The sequence below is a fragment of the Aotus nancymaae genome, unplaced genomic scaffold (genome assembly GCF_030222135.1).
Source record: "Aotus nancymaae isolate 86718 unplaced genomic scaffold, 86718_ANA_hifiasm-v0.15.2.pri h1tg000021l, whole genome shotgun sequence".
Classification (NCBI taxonomy): domain Eukaryota; kingdom Metazoa; phylum Chordata; class Mammalia; order Primates; family Aotidae; genus Aotus; species Aotus nancymaae.
In genome coordinates, this window is record NW_026988433.1 from 9488147 (window position 1) to 9508082 (window position 19936).

Consider the following 19936-nt stretch of genomic DNA (forward strand, 5'->3'; position numbering starts at 1 on the left):
TACCAGCAGGCTGTTAGTTCACAGAGGAAGAACAGTTTCTACAGGTGGAGATCTAGTCTCTGGATCCACCTTTCGCTCTGTTATCTGTAGCCTTGGGCAAATCATTTAATCTGTCTTTTAACCTATTTTCCACATCCATAAACCTTGCGAGTGAATGAAAATAATTCAACCCTTTCTTTTTTCCCCAAATAGAAAAATACTTGAGATTTTAGCACTGATCCACCAGAGAAGCCACACAGGAAAACGTGCAGAAACTAAAATTTGGTACCATTCACTATCCTCAAGTTTATAGAATTAAAAAGTAATAGGCACGAACACTCAAAAAACATGGACATGTCTCATGTCAAATAAGAACAGAAAGTTGGTGTGTAAAAAATGTGAATTAACTGCCAATATATAAAACACAGAATACAAAAAATAAAATAAAATAAAACACAGAATACTGACTGTTTTTAAAAAGAATTGTTTATTTACTGAACCAGGGGCATATTAGATACAACCAATTTTAAATTTACATTTTTTAAATCAATTTTGAAGTGTTTCACACACAAAAAAAAAATTGGCATGCAACAGTTGTCCAAAGGTGAAAGTCACCTTATCAATAAACTGTTGCAAGTGTTCTCACCCAAGGTTGAAAAATTGTTTATCCTGAACATGAAAACCTGTAACAAATTTAAATTAATTATATAAAACTCGTTACTTGTAGTTTTCCCCTTGCAAAGATAAAAAAAAAAAAATGTACAAGTAACTAATATGTATCAGTCACAACATAATCCTGGATCATCCCCATACCAAAACCAGATGCTCTTAATTTTAAACCCATCATTAGAGAACAAGAGAAAGAGTCATTTCACTTTACACAAAACAAAATTCACATGTGCCAAAAAGAAAGACCCAAGAGAAACAAACAAAAACCCTAGTGCTGACACTGATGTTCAGTGCCCTAGTTAAACAGTGGCCCAAAGGCCACTGATCAAAAATAAAATAGTGGCTGTATATCACCGCAATGAAATCCAAGAGGCTTTAACCCTTTGGCATCAGAAATCCAGACTTTTCCAATTATGTAAATGCATATTTCCTACGTGCCAAGAGTAAGGGAAGTGGATGTGCCAGTGTGGAAAGAAAAAGAGCCACCATTCACTGGGACACCAGAGAACTGGCTTTAACAGACAATTAGAAGGTTAGGCAGAAACCCAAAAATGGTTATTAGCTGCTTGTGTCATCAATTTAAGTGGAGGTGATTGAGTCCTAAGGTTCAATGTAAAAATGTATGGGGGAAAATGGATGCTGAGTTGTAGCTTTAAAGCAAAACAAGAAAACAAAGTATAAAAGTACCCAGCCTGGCAGCATATGCCCAAGTCAGAGAGCTCTGTCATTAGGATGGGCAGAAACCGTCAAGATTCATACTATCGTTTCTTGTAAGGACTCAACAAAAATGAATTGTTAGTGACTTGAACCACAAAATAAGGGAATCTAAAGAATGCAGTCATTTTAGTAAAGTACTATCAGGCTTTGTGCCGATTTCCTGAACAAACTGCATTTAATTATGAAAACAAAAGGAAAAAAGAAATAATAAAAACTGTATGCCCATATTTCACTTACAGTGTTTGAGTTCCTGGAAGGACCTATATAATGGAGGCAGCATTCAAATAAGAAATTATGCCAATCAACTGTCAAATTTGCACTGTAACTTTCCTAAAAAGGTGTTTTTCCCCCAATATCTATTAATCACAAGGAAATATAAGTTGTGAATGTATAGTTCAGAAAATAAAAATGGAGAAACTAATGACATTATTGTGACCAAGGTGTTTGGTAAACAGTGAATTCTGAGTTTGGGATCATCAGGAAGAGGCTTTTTAAACAACCCTCCGGACTTCAAAAAATCTCTTCAGGTAGTAGATCTGTCCCAATGTCATGGCAACTAGAACAAGAGCTTCAAAGAAGGACCAAAGGACCACTCTGCTGTTTGTGTTGTCGTTGACTGTTGAGGACAAACAAACAAACAAAATTTAACAACAATTCTCCCCCAAAAAAACATAGGCATCATAATTATTCTAGTCTTCACGCTGTGTGAAAGTAATATTTTATACACCATTCATAGAATAAATGTTGTCAACTTACGATGGAGTTACATCCCAATAAACCCAGCTTAAGTTGAAAATACATAAGTAAAAAATATATTTAATACACCTAACCTACCAAACATCATAGCTTAGCCTAGCCTACCTAAAACATGATCAGAACACTGAGACTAGCCTACAGTTGGGCAAAAGCATCTAACGACACAAAGATTATTTTATAATAAAGTGTTTTATATCTCATGTAAGTTAAACTGCATTTTATATTTTATCAACTTATTGAACACTACACTGAAAGTAAAAAACAGAATGGGCCAGGCACAGTGGGCTCACTCCCAGAACTTTGGGAGGCCAAGGCGGGAGGATCACCTGAGGTCAGGAGTTCAACACCAGCCTGACCAACACAGAGAAACCCCATCTCTACAAAAAATACAAAATTAGCCAGGCATGGTGGTGTATGCCTGTAATCCCAGCTACTCAGGAGGCTGAGGCAGGAGAATCGCTTGAACCCAGGAGGTAGAGGTGGTGAGCTGAGATCATGCCATTGCACTCCAGCCTGGGGGACAAGAGTGAAACTCCATCTCAAAAAAAAACAGAATGGTTGCATGGGTACTTGATGCAGTTTCTACTGAATGCACATCACTTTTGCACCATCATAAAGCAGAACATTTTGAAGTGAAGTCATTGTAAGCTATGGGTCATCTACACTCTTAACTACTTTTATCTACAAGCAACTCAGCAGCAAAGTTTTTGTTTGCTCTATTGCCCAGGCTGGAATGCAGTGATACAATCATAGCTCACTGCAACCTTGAACTGGACTCAAGCAATCCTTCCACCTCAGCCTCCTGAGTAGCTGAAAGTACAGGTGTGCACCAGCCTGCCCAACTAATTTTTTCTGTTTGTGTAGAGAAAGGGTCTTGCTACGTTGCCCAAATTGGTCTTGAACTCCTGGCCTCAACTGATCCTCCTGCCTCAGCCTCCCAAAGTAGAAGCAGAGATTTTTAAAAGAAACCTTAAAGATAACCATATAGCCAAGTCCATTCTGCATGTATACGGGGAGCAAAGAAGAAAAGGTGACTTGCTCAAAGTCATACTTCTAGGCTTAAAACCCAATCCCACCATTTTTCTCCCTCCCCATTGAAACATCCTATATTAGTATCCTTTTTGCTGAATCAGAAGACTGACTTCTAAAAAAATAAGGAATAATTTCAAAATCACAGTTCGCCAAAATGCAATACTTACAAAGTCAAAATATGTCAGTCTAAGTGTCTTTTTCCCCAAATATGTGATAAATATTTGAGCACCTACTGTGTACTTGGCAACTGTTCTCGGTGGAAGAGGTTGCTCAGTCACATAGATCAATACTGACAGTTACTACCAGACCGTCAAATACAAGACAAACTATTCTCATCATCTATCCAACTCTCAAACTAAGGATTTGATCCTTAAAGTAAAATTCACACCTACTCTATATTTATTTACTATACTCAATTTGTTACATTCAAGTTTCTGATCAAATTCTTTCTATTTTTATTTATTTATTTATTTTTATGAGACAGAGTCTCACTCTGTCGCCCAGGCTGGAGTGCAGTGGCACGATCTCGGCTCACTGCAACCTCCACCTCCCGGGTTCCAGCTATTCTCCTGTCTCAGCCTCCCGAATAGCTGGGATTACAGATGTGCACCACCATGCTCGGCTAATTTTTGTATTTTTAGTAGAGACGGTGTTTCATCTTATTGGCCAGGCTGGTCTCAAACTACTGACCTCCTGCTCCACCCACCTCAGCCTCTCAAAGTGTTGGGATTACAGGTGTGAGCCACCATGCCCAGCCAAATTCTATTTTTAAATTTATTTTATTTTTTTAAAAAACAGGATTTCATGTTGCAAGTTGGTCTCAAACTCCTGACCTCAAGCAATCCTCTTGCCTCAGCCTCTGAAGTAGCTAAGACTACAGGCAAAAGCCATTGTGTCTGACTCTCCAGTCAAATTCTACAACCTTAACTTTTAAAAATTACTATGTAGTATTTTATTTTTCTAAAAATGGCCAACATTAAAAATAATTACACTACTGTAATCCCAGCACTTTGGGAGGCCGAGGCGGGTGGATCACGAGGTCAAGAGATCGAGACCATCCTGGTCAACATGGTGAAACCCCGTCTCTACTAATACAAAAAAAAAAAAAATTAGCTGGGCACGGTGGCGCGTGCCTGTAATCCCAGCTACTCAGGAGGCTGAGGCAGGAGAATTGCCTGAACCCAGGAGGCGGAGATTGCGGTGAGCCGAGATCGCGCCATTGCGCTCCAGCCTGGGTATTAAGAGCGAAACTCCGTCTCAAAAAAAAATAAAAATAAAAATAATTACACTATAATCCCAGCACTTTGGGAGGCCAAGGAAGGAGGATTGCTTAAGCTCAAGAGTCAGAGACCAACCCTGGGCAATATGGAGAAACCCTGTCTCTACAAAATATACGAAAAAAATTAGCCAGGTATGGTAGTACATGCCTATAGTTCCAGCTACTTGGGAGACTGAGGCAGAAGAATCACTTTAGTCAAGGAGGTTGAGGCTGCAGTGAGCTATATATTGTCACCACAGCACTACAGCATGGGCAGCAGAGTAAGACCCTGTGTCTCTAAAAAGAAAACAGGGCCAGGCAAGGTGGCTGATGCCTGTAATCCCAGCACTTTGGGAGGCTGAGGCAGGTGGATCATGAGGTCAGGAGTTCAAGACCAGTCTGGCCAAGATGGTGAAACTCCCATCTCTACTAAAAATATCAAAATTAGCCAGGCATGGTGGCAGGCGCCTGTAATCCCAGCTACTTGGGAGGCTGAGGCAGAGAATTGCTCGAACCTGGGAGGCGGAGGTTGCAGCGAACCAAGATCATGCACTGCACTCCACCGTGGGTGACCAAATAGGCCAGGCACAGTGACTCATGCCTGTAATCCCAGCACTTCGAAAGACACAGGTGGGTGGATCACTTGAGTACACAAGTTCAAGACCAGCCTAGGCAACATGGCGAAACCCTGTCTCTACTAAATTACAAACAAAAATAGCTGGGGGGGGTGGTGCATACCTGTAATCCTAGCTACTCGGGAGGCTGAGGCATGAGAATTGCTTGAGCTTGCAGTGAGCTGAGATCGTGCCACTGCACTCCAGCCTGGGTGACAGAGCGAGACTCTGTCTCAGAAAATAAATAAATAAATAAAAAGAAAGTGAGTGAAAAAGCAATTAACATGTTTCCAAAAGAGTAACTTTTATTCTAAATGGCACTTTTGTCAGAAATAAAAATATTTTTTTTAAAAAAGAATTACTTAAAGTTACTCAAAAGCTGTGTGATTTTTTTTCTTTTTTTTTGAGACATGTTTAGCTCTTGTTGCCCAGGCTGGTGCAATGTGCAATGGCACGATCTCGGCTCACTGCAACCTCTGCCTCCTGGGTTGGAGCAATTCTCCTGCCTCAGCCTCCCAAGTAGCTGGGATTACAGGCATGCGCCACCACACCCAGCTATATTTGTATTTTTAGTAGAGATGGGGTTTCTCCATGTTGGTCAGGCTGTCTCAAACTCCCGACCTCAGGTGATCCACCTGCCTCAGCCTCCCAAAGTGCTGGGATTACAGGCATAAGCCACTGCACCCACCTCAAGTTGTGTGATTTTTTTTTTTCCAGAGTAAAAATAGACACATGCTAAAAAACATTAACTAGAATTCTAAGAACAACCAAAATCACTAAACTTGTATGTAGTACTAATTCCAGGACGTGAAATTTACTTCTGCTGAAAACTTAGTAACGCATCTCCTTTTTTCTTTCCCCCATAGAGATGGGGTCTTGCCATGTTGCCTAGGCTGGTTTCCAAATCCTGGGCTCAAGTGATCTTCCCACCTTGGCCTCCCAAAGTGCTAGAATCACAGGTGTGAGCCACTGCACCCTGCCAAAAAACGCTTTTCTTAAAGTGACTAAGAGAAAAACAGGATATGAAACTGTACAGACAGGTGTAGTAGCACACACCTGTAGTCCCAGCTACTCAGGAGGCTGAAGCAGAAGGAGCACTTGAACCCAGGAGTTTGAGGTGGCTGGAGTGTGCTATGATTGTACTTGTGAATAGCCATTGTGCTCCAGCCTGGGCAACAGAGTAAGGCAACCATCTCTTAAACAAATACACACCTGGCCAGGCGCGGTGGCTCACACCTGTAATACCAGCACTTTGGGAGGCCGAGGCAGGTGGATCAAGAGGTCAAGAGATCAAGACCATCCTGGTCAACATGGTGAAACCCCGTCTCTACTAAAAATACAAACATTGGCTGGGTGTGGTGGCGTGCACCTGTAGTCCCAGCTACTCGGGAGGGTGAGGCAGGAGAATCACTTGAACCTGGGAGGTGGAGGTTGCAGTGAGTCAAGATTGTGCCACTGCACTCTAACCTGGCGACAGAGTGAGACTCTGTCTTAAAAAATAAAAAATAAAAATACACAGCTTTTTAATGCTGCAATTCCTATTTCAAGAAAAGGCAAGGCTAAAAGGAAACAGACTTTAATGTGATTAAACAGTGATTATCTATGTGGCAAACTCTGAGTGCTATTTTCTCTTTATGCTTGTCTGTATTTTCCAAATTTAATAACTAAATATGTGTTAACTTTTTTCTCCTAATTATAAAAATTATACCTGAGAAATGTTATCTGCCACATGGTCTCTTATTTGTGACTGTGAAAAGTAGTATTCTCTTCTTTCACTTATAGAAAAATGCATCATTTTTCTTTTCTTTCTTTGAGATGGAGTCTCGCTCTGTCACCCAGACTGGAGTGCAGTGGCACAATCTAGGCTCACTGCAACCTCCGCCTCCCAGGTTCAAGCGATTCTCTTGCCTCAGCCTCCCAAGTATCTGGGACTACAGGCATAAGCCACCACACCTGGCTAATTTTTGTATTTTTAGTAGAGAGGAGGTTTCGCCATGTTGACCAGGCTGGTCTCAAACTCCTGACCTCAGGTGATCCGCCCACCTCCGCCTCACAAAGAAAAATGCATCTTTAAACAGAACACAGAAGCCCAATAACATCAGAATGTAGCGACCTGGGACACTGTCCTCACGCCACTCACATATTAGCCTGATCTAGAAGCAACACAGTATTATTACAACACTGTAGTGAAAGGGTCTCGTTATGTTCATTGCTGAGGAGTGAGTCCTATAGGAAAACTCACAAAAACAAAACATCATGGGAACCTTTTGTTTTGCAAATTTAAACTGAATACCTATAAATTCTAGAAATTGCTAACACTTTTAAATATGAACACATAGCTCACTATTTGTGAAACAAATACAGGAGTATCTCTTCCACTCAAATCATGGGTGAGAGAACAAGGCTGGACCCCCCCTAAGACTGGAAGACATGTGCTTCCTCTGGCCACTGTGTTCCCAAGAACTTCTTTGTAACTTTAAAGCCGTGTGGTCTGAACCAGTTAACATTGCAAAGTAGAGGAACTTGCCCTCTAACTTAGTTCAGTGCCCTTCCAATCCCAGAATGGGCTGGTCCCCATCTGGGAGCAAGGTAACCAATAAATAGGTCCCAACAAGGTAAGAGAGAGAAAGCGAAGATCCCAGAGGGTGAGATTAAGCGTGTGGCAAGGAGAAAAAATTATGAGGGAAGAGGCTGGAGTGCTTGTAGACAAACCTTGGTCCATATCATGCCCCACTCCATTCCTAAAAAAGGTGGGGATGAGGGGAGCTCTCCAGGCTATTACATTTATACATCTTCCTGCCAACAGGAGCTGATATCTGTGTTCGAGATCCTAAAGGTTTGTTTCCATAAGTAGCAAGAACAGATTTAAGGACGGGGAAAACAAAAACCACATCTGGAAGAAATTCAAGCTGTACTTATCTTTTTGAATCACTCTTCTCTCCACTCTCTACCCCAGTCTCAGAACAAAGATTACTGACATAAAATCACTGCCCTTAAGACAAGAACTTGCTCCCAGGGAGATCTCTCCCCAAGTACTACTTGGAGGATGAAAAAACTGAACAACAGTGTGGGCCTGAACCTAATACATGGAACTAGTCTGTGTGTCAAATATAGTACCTCTTAATTTTAAATGCAAAAGCCTAATTTTTAATGCTCTATCCTGCTGCAAAAACAGGCTTTTGCAACCTAACACAAGATTTCAATCATCACTGTTTCCACAGAAAAATACATTCCAAGTTCCCAACTTACAAACTTGAGAGCCCAAACTGATCTTCACCTGGTGACTTGCCTCTACTCAAGTTTTAGTGTTTTCTAATCTAACTATATCAAGGCTTCCATTTTAGTAAAAAAGTTAAATCTCAGCTCTAATATTAATCCCACTGGCACATAAGTTTCAGGTATGTGATTAAAAAACCAATGCGACACCCATTTTACAACATTTTCCCATTCTAAGAAAACAATTAGCTTTTCCTTAGCTAATCATACATTTTTTAAAAACCAAACTCTTTATTTTATTTATTTATTTTTTGAGACAGTCTTACTCCGTTCTCCGTTGCCCAGGCTGGAGTGCAATGGTGTGACCTTGGCTCACTGCAATCTACGCCTCCCAGGATCAAGTGATTCTCATGCCTCAGCCTCCCGAGTAGCAGGGACTATAGGCACATGCCACCACACCCAGCTAATTTTTTTATTTTTTGTAGAGACAGTATTTCACCATGTTGGCCAGGCTGGTCTCAAAATCCCAACCTCAGGTGATCCACCCACCTCAGCCTCCCAAAGTGCTGGCATTACAGGCATGAGCCACCACACCTGGCCAAAACACCAAAAAGCTTGTGCTAAATCTTAATAGGATTTTCTAGTTTAGAATGAATGTCCCAGTAATAAACTACAAAGCTCCACAAACGTGTATGCTCAAAAAATATCTCATGTAGGTATACTTTTAAAGCCAATGCTTTCACTGCAAAGTTTCCAAATGAGGAAAATACAAGCAAGCTGTTGAGTAAAACAACCTTCACCATCAGACACTGCTGCAAAGTGACGGCATTCACTTACTGGCTCTGTGTATCCTCTCCCGGACTTCCATGTATTCCTGTTCGTGCTTTACAGCTGTCATTGCCACTGCCAGCTCATTGATCATTTCTTCTAGCTTGTTCTGGTGAGCTACAGGATTTGAAAACAGCACACATTTGTCAGTTTTTTTTTTTTTTTTTTTTTTTTTTTTTTGAGACAGAGTCTCATTCTTTTGCCCAGGCTGGAGTGCAGTGGTGCAATCTTGGCTCACTCTCCTTCCAGGGTTCAAGTGATTCTCCTGCCTCAGTCTCCCGAGTAGCTGGAATTACAGGTGCACAGTGCCACAGCAAGCTAATTTTTGTATTTTTAATAGAGATAGGATTTCACCATGTTGGTCAGGTGTGTCTGAACTCCTGACCTCAGGTGATCCACCCACCTCAGTCTCCCAAAGTGTCAGGATTACAGGCGTGAGCCACTGTGCCCGGCCATCTTTTTTTTTTTCTTTTTTTCCCAAGACAGGATCTCTCTCTATCACCCAGGCTTGAGTGCAGTGGCACAATTATAGCTCACTGTAACCTCAAATTCCTGGGCTCAAGCAATCTCCTGCCTGAGCCTCCTGAGTAGCTAGGACTACAGGACTACCTCACTAAGCCTGGCTACCTTTTTATTTTTTAGATACGGGGTCTCACTATGTTGCCTAGGCTGGGGCAATCTCTTTTTGAAAAATACTTATAAAATAACTTTTTAAAATCCTCAGAAAAGGCCTGCAAAAGAAGCTATTTTTAGAAATGGTTCAAACATCAATTTGGACTACTGATATGAATCATGATGACAATTTAATTCTCAAAGTATTTTTAAAAGTCCCTTCCCAGTAGAGAAACCTCTTTCAGGGTAGGAAACATACTACATAATGCTTACTAAGGAAATTTTTAAAAACCCAGGAAATTTCTTCTAATGAAATGTTACGTGAAGTTCACTATACTGACTATTAACTACAGAGAAGTAGTACAACACAGGGTTGGGGAGGAACCAAGAATACAAAATAAATACATGTATTTTTTTAAACATAATCCTACAAATAACAAAATCTAAGAGTCATGTAACTCTAATATTAATTAAGGAGCAGCACCAAAACAGACTTTTAATCTCTATGAAGCTGAGCAGAGAAAAACATTAAAATGCTCTTAGGAAAATCCACATCAACTCAAACATTCTTCTGTGACAAAGTAATGATTTCACTATAGTGGGGAACAGCAGGCAGCGTAAATACAGACAAGCCCTTAGCAGCACAAATTTTCAACCAGGTATCCTCTTGAACCAAAAACACATACAAGATACTGTTCTGAAGAGTAAGCATGCGCTTCTAGATAGTGCCATGTTAGGACAGTGGACAGGCAGGAGATAAACAGCACCATGAAACATTCCCAGGGAAAGGGGGATCTCTTCATCCCTGCCCAAGATTGGGTCTCATCTGGGATTCCAGATTATCACAGACAATCCCAAGTTTCTTAAGAGAAAGCAAGGGCCTCTACCACTGAAGGTAGTTGAATTGGAATGTCACTCATTTCCCTTTGGAAGCCCCATGCACAACGAGGAAGCAGTGGAGCAGCGTTTCTCAGCAGTGGCACTGTTGCCATTTTGGACTTGGACCAAAAGCTGTTCTATGTTGTGGAGCGCTGTCTGATGCATGTAGGGTGTTTAGCAGCCTCCATGGCCTCCAGCCCTAGATGCCAGGAACACGTAACCATGCAGTCTTCAGAATAAAAAATGCCTCCACATATTGCCAAATATCCCCTGGGGCATAAAGACCATCCTCACTTGAGAACCACTGCTTTAGAGGAAGACTTGATTTGACAGCTGCCATTCACTGACAATAACAAGCAAAAGCGATAATTTTTGATGTATGTTAAAAAATTATCTAAGAAGTTCAATATTCACATTCATCAACCAACATTTTCAAACTATTTAAATAGGATCAATCTCTAGAAAATAAATGAAAGAACTCCTCATTCTCCCTGAAAATTAGTCAAGTCCTACCCTATAAATGACCCTGAAAAATGAGCACAGGAATTACTAAGTAGTAGGACTCTCTATACTGTATATATTTCAAAATCAAACCAAACAACTCAGCTTCCTTATGTTAGCAATTTACTAATACTGAGTATCTGGGACAAATGTTACCATGCTAATATTATACTATGAAATGTGTAGAACAATGATTGGCTTCAAAAACCCTGGCAGGCACTGTGGAAAAAAAAAAACTACTAAATGTTCTGGCTCCCAATAAGCAATTTATCCAGAACCACCAAGAACCAATCAGGGTTTATTACTGGTAACCTAAATAATAAACAATTTCACTGCAACATAAGGCTAAAAGAACTTTGGTCTTCATATCAACATATGGCTCCTAGAACTGCATTTCATATCCAACCAAGCTTCAGGTTAGGAAGTCTACAAAATACTTTCTACAAAGTCAAAGGCACCATTTGCTATGAGCTACGTTTATTTGGGACTTCTGTCCCCTTATCCTTGAATTTTCACTCTTTAGCATTTATTTTAAAGAACAAAAATGTTACTACTAAAATGTCAATCACTGTGTTCTCAGTGCTTAGTTTAAAATAACCTAACCTATACCTCCTGTCAACCAAATAAAAAATAAAAATTAAAAAAAAACCCAATTAGTTGTAGGGATTTAAGAGAAAAAAACACTCTCATGCCAACAAACTGAGGTTAGAAAAAAGAAAGCAGAAATTAGACATTAGCAAACAAAAAGATGCAAAAAGGATGCTGTCAAAAAGCAATCCACATACCATCCCAGGTATCTCCACCACCTGAAGGAAAGTTAAGATAACTTAACACAAAAAGAGCCAACAAAAAGTTTAGCTAAACTAGTCATGTATACAAATGAGCAAATAAAGTATATGCCAGGATTAGCAAATAAACAGAAAAAATAACCTAAGACACACGGAACCTACATGCTTACAAGAGCACAAAGTGACTAAGAAAACCTGTCAGAAGGACAAATGTAAAGAACAAAAAAATCCCAGCACTTTAGGAGGCCGAGGCGGGTGGATCACCTGAAGTCAGGAGTTTGAGACCAGCCTGCCCAACATGGCAAAACCCCATCTCTACTAAAAATACAAAAATTAGCTGGGCATGGTGGCATATGCCTGTAGTCCCAGCTACTCAGGAGGCTGAGGCAGGAGAATCGCTTGAACCCGGGAGGCAGAGGTTGCAGTGAGCCAAGATCATACCATTGCACTCCAGCCTGGGCAAAAGAGTGAGACTCTGTCTCCAAAAAAAAAAAAGAACAAAAAAATAATAATAAATACATAAATACTAGCTTCAAGAAACTTTTTTATTAGGAGACTTGCAAAAAGTGAAAAGCATATTTCACAATAGTTTTTGGTTAAGAAATTTAAAAAAAATAAGTATTCCACTCAGATAGGTAAAAATGTATAGAACTAAAATGAGCTCATGGAATGCGATATAAATCTTCTGAATGTTCATCTCACCTTCTGTTTCCATGTCTTGTCCTTTCGGAGCCTCCCCAATATCAATGGTGAACATCACTATTTTTGGAGTCATAGTAGACATTCGATTACTAAAACAAAATTTGTATATTCCGTCCATGTGAGCAGCAAATGTGTATTTCCCACTGGATTCTCGGTCTCCTTTGTAAATCCCTTTATTATCTGGTCCTGTAATCTGGAGGCAAGAGAGAAACACAGAAAATGTCACAAAAGCTTTAGTCACAAATCTATAAGTAATGTCTAACGGCAGTAAGAAATTCACCAAGAATGGGCCGGGCGCGGTGGCTCACGCCTATAATCCTAGCACTTTGGGAGGCCGAGACAGGTGGATCACGAGGTCAAGAGATCGAGACCATCCTGGTCAACATGGTGAAACCCCGTCTCTACTAAAAATACAAAAAAAATTAGCTGGGCATGGTGGCGCATGCCCGTAGTCCCAGCTACTCGGGAGGCTGAGGCAGGAGAACTGCTTGAACCCAGGAGATGGAGGTTGCGGTAAGCCAAGATCGCGCCATTGCACTCTAGCCTGGATAACAAGAGTGAAACTCCGTTTCAAAAAAAAAAAAAAAAAGAAATTCACCAAGAATATGGCCAGGCATGGTTCCTCACATATGTAATCCCAGCACTCTGGGAGGCCTAGGCGGGCAGATCACCTGAGGTCAGGAGTTCAAGACCAGCCTGGCCAACGTGGTGAAACCCCATCTCTACTAAAATTACAGAAAGTAGCCAGGTTTGATGGTACGCGCCTGTAATCCCAGCTACTCCAGAGGCTGAGGCAGGAAAATCGCACAGGAAGTGGAGGTTGCAGTAAGCCGAGATGGCACCATTGCACTCCAGCCTGGGCAACAGAGAGAGACTCATCTCAAAAAAAAAGAAAAGAAAGAAATTCACCAAGAATATGTAACTTAACGATTAGCTCCACTTCAGTAAGTGATAACAACCATTTTGGGCTGCAGTTCTCCCATTTTATAAAACAAGGATTGTCTTCATGGCTCCCTAAAACACCTTTTGGTTTTGACATTTATGTCTTATTTGTCCTTATTAAACCCCTCAGAAACAGAAACCTCACTTTCAATGTGGTCTCCAACTGGCCTAATATCACCAACAAACATGTAACTGTGACTGATAGCAAAACTCAAGTAAAAATACATCTCTTTAGAACGTAGAATTTCTGCATCCCTGCTTGACATCTTGATTACAACCTCATGAGAAACCCCAAGCCAGAACCACCCAGCCAAGCCTCTCCGTAATTCCTGGCCACAGAAACCATGAGAGATAATATTTGTGGTTTTTAAAAATATAAACAAAATGAATTCTTGTCAAATCAAATTTCAAGGTTTTCCAGATTTCTGCCAAACAGTGAAGGAATTCTGCTTTATCTGAGATGCCTGAGGCTTAAAGGAAAGGACAGGCCTGGCAATGAGAAAATTCTCATCCCAGTCTGCTACAAATCAGCTGTTAAGTTGTGGTCAAGTCAGTCATTCTTTTAAAGTCCATGTCACTTGCACAATTTCGAGACTGGAATTCTTAGCTAAGTCTAACAGTCTCTCCCTTCCGCTATCCCCTTATTTTTGGATTTCACTTGTATTGGATAACTTGTGCCCAGCCCTACTGAGTACACTGTCAAACGGAAACTCCTTAGACCCAATTAATCATGCTGGCAGGTGAATTAAAATACAAATTAGCGATACATCATTCTTTTGGTTTAAAACCATATGGGTGGAGGCTGGGCGCCGTGGCTCACGCCTGTAATCCTAGCCCTTTGGGAGGCCGAGGTAGGCAGGTCACCTGAGGTCGGGAGTTGGAGGCCATCCTGGCCAACATGGTGAAAACCCGTCTCTACTAAAAATACAAAAATTGGCTAGGTGTAGTGGTGCGCGCCTGTATTTCCAGCTACTTGGGAGGCTGAGGCAGGAGAATTGCTTGAACCCGGGAGGCGGACGTTGCAGTGAGCCAAGATTGTGCCACTGCACTCCAGGCCTGGACGACAGAGTGAAACTGTGTCTCAAAAAAAAACAAAACAAAACAACAACAACAAAAATATGAGTGGAGATTTAGGGACTGCTAGTTTCTTAATTTCCTGTTTTCTCCTGATACTTCACTGCACTTCCTACTCCTAAACGAATGACCCAATTCCCATCTCTCCTAGGCAGAGAAGACTAAACAAGACAGCTAGATGCTTGAGTACATATGAGCAGAACCTTAAGGTTGCTTCTATGAAAAATAAACACAACGCGAAAGTATGCCTAGCATTGCTCAATAGTTTTTTTTTTTTTAATCCTTAATAGATTTTAATCTATTTTTTGGAAAAGTTTCCGTGCCACGTTCCAACATTAATCCGTAACACGAAGGAAAGCAGGTGCTAACTGGATCGAGACCCGCCACTAGCTAACCGCGACTGAGAAGCGCCTTCGGGGCCCAGACTGACACGCGGCGCCTGATTCACAAGGCTCGGCGAGAGGTTCCAACGGGAACCCGTCGTTCAAGGAGAGAACCCAAAGCAACCAAGCATGCCGAAGGAGCCCCGAAGGAATCCCGGAATTCCGGCAAGTCGCGGGAAAAGGTGCCGTTAGGAGGTCGCAGTGGCCGGGGCGGGGCGGGGGGGTGACGGCCCGAGTTTCTCCAGGAATCGGACAGCGACTTCCAAGCCCGCTCCCCAAGCAGGCACCGCGCCGGCCCCAGGTGCCAACAATCCCCGAGCGGCCACGCGACCAAGCCTCGGCCGCGGGCAGCTCGCCCGCACCTCCACGTCGATGTCCAGGAAGCCGCCCTCCGCCACCTCGAAGATGAGGCCCATCTTGGTGCCCGAGGTGACCCGCTCAAAGAAGCACTCCTCGGCATGCGCGTCGATGCTAACGAAGTAGCCCGAGACGGTGGCCAGGAGAGCGGCCAGGAGCACCAGTAGTTCAGCAAGTGTCACCATGGTGGGGCTGAGGCCGAAGCCAGGACCCGGACTGCGGCCTCCGGAGCCGCCGCCGCCACCGCCGCCGCCGCCCCGCTGCCTTCTCAGCCGCCGCCGCCTAAGCTCCGCCCCTTCCGCCTGCGCTACCAGTCGGGGCTGATGCGGGCTCAGTGGATTGGCGGGCCCCGGCAGCTGCCACGTAACGGACGCATGGCAGCCGCCGAGGGACAAGAGACTCTCCGCGGACCGAGCCTGGACGGTGGCTCCGAAGGACCAAAAGTTTTTCCCTAGTCCTTTAGCGCCCAAACTAAAATTCACGTGGACTTCCCAGGAAAACGACAGTGTCCAGACGCCTCTGCAGTGCCGTCTTAGCACTGTCCAGGAAGGTGGCGAAAGATTTGCAGGCAGCGATAGGAGTGGAGGGAATGTGCGGACTGAAACCAAGGTTGTGTTGTTTCGTTTGGTTTTGTTTTGTTTTTGAGACGGAGTCTCGCTCTGTTGCCCAAGTTGGAGTGCAGTGGCGTGATCTCGGCTCACTGCAACCTCCATCTCCCGGGTTCAAGCGATTCTCGTGCCTCAGTCTCTCGAATAGTTAGGATTACAGGCGTGAGCCACCACGCCCGGTTAATTGTATTTTTTAGTAGAGACGGGGTTTCTCCATGTTGGCCAGGCCGGTCTCGAATTCCTGACCTCAAGTGATCCGCCCGCCTCGGCCTCCCAAAGTGCTGAGATTACAGGAGTGAGCCACTGCGCCAGGCCGAAAGCCAAGGTTTTTGAGGGGTGTTTGTTTGTTTGCTTGCTTAGAGACGGAGTCTTGATCTGTCACCCAGGCTAGAGTGTAGTGGCAAGATCATAGCTCACTGCAGCCTCCAGCTCCTGGGCAAGTGATCCTCCTGCCTCAGCCAACCCAGTAGCTGGCATTACAGGCGCGAAATCCGCTGGTTTTTAGGTTTTGTGTTGGCCTCTCCCTCTATTTCCTGGGGACTGGGGAGCGGTGGAGGTTCATATAGACCTGAAATGGGCACGAGGGATCCTCCCGGGTTGCTGGAATGTCCAGTATCTTTACCTAGGTGGTGGATACATGGATGTCTACATGTTTTTAAAAAATCAATTAGACTGTTGCATTTTTATTTTATTATTATTATTATTTTGAGACGGAGTTTCTCCCTTGTCACCCAGGCTGGAGCACAATGGCCCTGTCTCAGCTCACTGAGACCTCTGCTTGCCAGGTTCGATCGATTCTCTTCCCTCAGCCTCCCGAGTAGCTGGGATTACAGGCACCTGCCACCACGCCCGGCTAATTTTCATATTTTTGGTAGAGACGGGGTTTCACCATGTTGGCCAGGCTGGTCTCTAACTCCTGACCTTCAGGTGATCCAACTGCCTTGGCCTCCCAAAGTGCTGGGATTACAGGCGTGAGCCACTGCACCCACAAGTATTGCATTTTATTTTATTGTATGTATGTAATACCTTAACCACACACACAAAATTGCCTTGCTCAAATTTCCCAAAGTTAGAATTCTACCATTTCCCCAAAGTCTTGCTGCATCTCCATACCCCTTAGCCGTTGCCAGCTGCTGGGGCTGTCTTTTCATCCTTTGCACCCTGCCATACTCCTATTCGTCCTTCAGAACCCAAATGTCACCTGTTATCTCTAAAATGTTCCTAGATATCCTTTTGCCAAATACCCCTTCCTCTGTTTACAATGCAGATTTCTTCCTAGTGAATGACAGTTATTTTCTACTCTGCCTCACTCATGAAGGCACCAGACTTGATCTAAGTAGGCTGTCCTCTTAGGCCCTGCCACAGGACCACAGAAGGACTTCACACATGTCAGTTGAGGTCACTGGGCTTACCTGGGAATGAGGAGCCTGGGTTGCTACTCCCCTTTTGCACATAGCTGTGTGACCTTGATTATTTTCCACCACGTCCTGGCCTCAGTTTCCTTATCTGTAAAAAGGGAATGACACCACAGGCCTAGCAAAATTGAAGGGATTATTTCTTTGAAGACCAACAGGCAATAGGGGGCAGTAGTGTCCCAGGATCCAGTTTCCCACTTCAGGTTTCAAGAAACAGGAGCCGTTGCCGTGATGCAGGCTTCCTGCCTGTGACAATGTACAGCTGACCCTTGAACAACACGGGGGTTAGGGGCACTGACCCCTGCACAGTCCAAAATCCTGGGCTCTTGTTGTTGTTTTTTTTCTGACGTGGAGTCTCTTGTCACTGAGGCTGGAGTGCAGTGGCATGATCTTGGCTCACTGCGGCCTTGCATTCCTGGGCTCAAGCAATCCTCCCACCTCAGTCTCTGGAGTAGCTGGGACCACAGACACAAGCACCCATGCCCAGCTAGTTTTTTTGTTTATTTTTTGTTTTGTTTTGTTTTGTTTTTACTATTGTAGAGATGGAAGTCTCCCTGTGTTACCCAGGCTAGTCTTGAACTCCTGGGCTCAAGCAATTCTCTCACCTTGGCCTCCCAAAGTGCTGGGATTACAGGTGTCAACCACCACGCCTAGCTTTTTGTTTGTTTGTTCATTTGTTTGAGACGTAGTGTTGCTCTGTCACCAGGCTGGAGTGCAGTGGTGTGATCTTGGTTCACTGCAACCTCAGCCTCCCGAGTAGCTGGGACTATAGGTGCATGCCACCACGCCCAGCTAATTTTTGCATTTTTAGTAGAGATTGGGTTTCACCATGTTGGCCAGGATGGTCTCCATCTCCTGACCTCGTGATCTGCCCCACCTCGGCCTCCCAAAGTGCTGGGATTATAGACATGAGCCACCACACCTGGCCTATACAACTCTTTTTGACTTCCCAAGCAACCCAACTGCAGAAGAATGCTTTGAACTGATTAAATAATATTCTAAGTCCACCTATCAGGGAATTAAAATGTGGGGCTGGGCATGATGTCTCACCCTTGTAATCTCAGCACTTTGGGAGGCCAAGGGGTGGGCGGATTGCTTGAGTCCATGAGTTCAAGACCAGCCAGGGAGTATAGCAAGACCCCATCTCTACAAAACATACAAAAAAATTAGCCATGCATGGTGGCACATACCTGTAGTCCCAGCTACTTGAGAGGCTGAGGTGGAAGGATCACCCAAGCCTGGGAGGTCAAGACTGCAGTGAGCCGAGCTGTGATAGTGCCACTGCACTCCAGCCTGTGTGACAGAGTGAGACTCTGTCTCCAATAAATAAATAAATAAAAAGTGGACATTCTTAGGGTCTCAGTGGAACACAGTGAATTGTATATTGTAAGATTTTATTATATAAATCATGGGACTCAAATTCAAATGCCTTTAGGGATCAGGCAGTTTATATGAATCAGGTGGCACTAGCATCAGCAGTAGGAGTGGGGAGGATTGTGGCAAACTGGGTCATAGGATGTCATACCTGAATACATTCAATTCCAATGTCTGAAAACACTGGCAGCGCCACCACATTCAGCTAATTTTTTTGTATTTTTAGTAGAGACAGGGTTTGACCATGTTGGCCAGGATGGTCTTGATCTCCTGACCTCATGATCTGCCCGCCTTGGCCTCCCAAAGTGCTGGGATTACAGGCATCAGCCACCACGCCTGGCAGTTTTGGCTATTATTAATGCTGCTATAAACATTTGGCGGGGCCTGGTAGCTCATGCCTGTAATCCCAGCACTTTGAGAGGCCGAGGCAGATGGATCAGTTGAGGCCAGGAGTTTGAGACCAGCCTGGCCAACATGGCAAAACCATGTCTCTACTAAAAAAAGAAAATTAGCCAGGCGTGGTGGTGCATGTCTATATTCCCGGCTGTTCAGGAGGTTGAGCCACGAGAATCGCTTGAATCCGAGAGGCAGAACTTGCAGTGAGCCAAGATTGTGTCACTGCATTGACAGGGTTTCACCATGTTGACCAAGCTGGTCTTGAACTCCTGACCTCAAGCAATCTGCCTGCCTCGGCCTCCTAAAGTGCTGAGATTACAGGCCTGAGCCTCTGCGCCTGGTCTTCATCACTTTTTTTTTTAAAGATATTGTTGCCTTGTTCCTGTAAATCACTTCCTCTGGGAAACCAGCTATCATGTCATGAGGACACTCAAGCAGCTCTGGGAGAGACCCCATGTGGCAAGAAGCTGTGGCTTCCCACCAGCAGCCATGCAAGGTTCCTCAGCCCCAGCCGAGCCTTCAGATGACTACATCCCCAGCTAATATCTTGACTGCAATATCATGAAAAACCATGTATCAGAACTGCTCAGTCATGTTGCTCTCAAATTCTGGACCTGCAGAAACAGTGAAAGACAGTACATGATTATTGTTGTTTTAAGTCACTATGTTTTGAGCTAAATTCTTACACAGCAATAGATAGTAATGCATTTTTTTTTTTAGATGAATTCTTGCTCTGTCATCAGGCTGGAGTGCAGTGGTGAGATCTCTGCTCACTGCAACCTCCACCTCCTGGGTTCAAGTGATTCTTCTGCCTCAGCCTCCTGAGTAGCTGGAAC

The 19936-nt window shown here is 43.6% G+C and overlaps 1 protein-coding gene and 1 long non-coding RNA gene across 3 annotated transcripts; one reads left to right on the plus strand and one right to left on the minus strand.

Annotated features, from left to right (window-relative positions):
• Positions 1 to 447: 447 nt before the first annotated feature.
• On the minus strand, positions 448 to 15552 carry TMED2 (transmembrane p24 trafficking protein 2). 2 transcript variants are annotated; one of them, XM_021669965.2, is made up of 5 exons: positions 15313 to 15552; positions 12552 to 12744; positions 11847 to 11867; positions 9079 to 9186; positions 448 to 1981 (listed from the first exon to the last, which is right to left on the minus strand). In XM_021669965.2, the coding sequence occupies exons 1-5, from the start codon at positions 15490 to 15492 to the stop codon at positions 1857 to 1859; spliced, it is 627 nt and encodes a 208-aa protein (XP_021525640.1). In that variant the 5' UTR covers positions 15493 to 15552; the 3' UTR covers positions 448 to 1856. The 2 variants fall into 2 exon arrangements, with proteins under 2 accessions (XP_021525640.1, XP_021525641.1); XM_021669966.2 differs by lacking the exon at positions 11847 to 11867.
• Positions 15553 to 15800: 248 nt separating this feature from the next.
• Positions 15801 to 17658, plus strand: LOC105713426 (uncharacterized). Its single transcript, XR_001106562.2, has 3 exons — positions 15801 to 15916; positions 16113 to 16210; positions 16651 to 17658. It is a non-coding gene; the product is annotated as an uncharacterized LOC105713426 (long non-coding RNA).
• Positions 17659 to 19936: the final 2278 nt, after the last annotated feature.